The 1,181-nt window shown below is 36.9% G+C and overlaps 1 protein-coding gene across 1 annotated transcript in view; it reads right to left on the minus strand.

Moving 5' to 3' along the window:
* Positions 1–374, minus strand: part of LOC106536884 (ATP-dependent RNA helicase DDX19A) — a gene marked incomplete at both ends in the record, with an annotated part of 3,114 nt that extends 2,740 nt beyond the window's left edge. Inside the window, 2 exon segments of the mRNA XM_014034229.1 lie at positions 92–206; positions 272–374. Coding sequence (XP_013889683.1) covers positions 92–206; positions 272–374 — 218 coding nt within the window.
* Positions 375–1,181: the final 807 nt, after the last annotated feature.

Consider the following 1,181-nt stretch of genomic DNA (forward strand, 5'->3'; position numbering starts at 1 on the left):
TCTGTAAACACACAACTCCTCTGTAAACACACAACTCCTCTGTAAACACACAACTCCTCTGTAAACACACAACTCCTCTGATAACTCTTACTTCTGCTTCCTCGCACTGCGTACGCCAGTTTGACATCAGGAAGGAACTTGCCCATCTGCTCGATGACCTGACCGATCTGCAGAGCCAGCTCGTAGGTCGGAGCGATGCAAAGACACTGAAACACAGAGTTGGTTTTAGGACAAGTGGAGACTGAAGACACTCTGATGATGCTCTGCTTACCTGAGTCCATTTATTGGCRGTGTTTACATGGCTGAGCATGGCCAGAGAGAAGGCAGCGGTTTTACCAGTACCAGACTGGGACTGGGCAATCAGGTTCTGAGGTCTAGAAGCACACACAGTGTGTTTAAACACACAAATATCTGCAACGACTGATGAGCTCACAGCCAGTCAGATCTCTGCTGGAAACATAAACGTGTTGTCTGGATGTTTTTCTCTGAACAAGTCAAAGTGAATGAATGAATGAATGAATGAATGAATGAATGAATGAATGAATGAATGAATGAATGAACAAACTGCACTTTCAAAATGTAGAGTAGAAAGTACAGAAAATTGCATTAAAATGTAAGAAATAGAAGTAAAAAGTAGGCTGAACAATAATTACTCCAGTAAATTATAAATAACCACCATTTCTACTTAAAGTATTACTAGTATATATATATATTAGTATTAGTATAAAACATTACTTGAAACTACAGCATCATGCACCTGACTCGTACGGCCCCTCCTGCAGATGGTGGGTCCACAGGAAAGCAAACACATTGCATTGGGTAGAGACTAGGAATGYAAGTTATTGATTAATGAATTAATCTAAAGTTGATTGATCTTATCAATCGACTAATGATTAATTGATAAGTGGTCATTTTTTTAACCTGACATTTCTCTTGAATCAAGGGTCTTTCTATGACATGAACGGCTACTTTTTTTACAAACTAAAAAAAAAGTACAGTATTATTTTAACAATTCATTGTGCCAGCTGTATTAAACACTGACGGAATGAACAGAGAAATGTGGATTTCTCACATTTTATAAATTAAACTTGGACATATTTATAAAATATAACAAAACAGGAAGCTGTTAAGTTGCTAGTTGGAAAAAAAAAAGAAAAGAATAAATAAAATAAGTAAAACAC

This window comes from Austrofundulus limnaeus, unplaced genomic scaffold (genome assembly GCF_001266775.1).
Source record: "Austrofundulus limnaeus strain Quisiro unplaced genomic scaffold, Austrofundulus_limnaeus-1.0 Scaffold2017, whole genome shotgun sequence".
Classification (NCBI taxonomy): domain Eukaryota; kingdom Metazoa; phylum Chordata; class Actinopteri; order Cyprinodontiformes; family Rivulidae; genus Austrofundulus; species Austrofundulus limnaeus.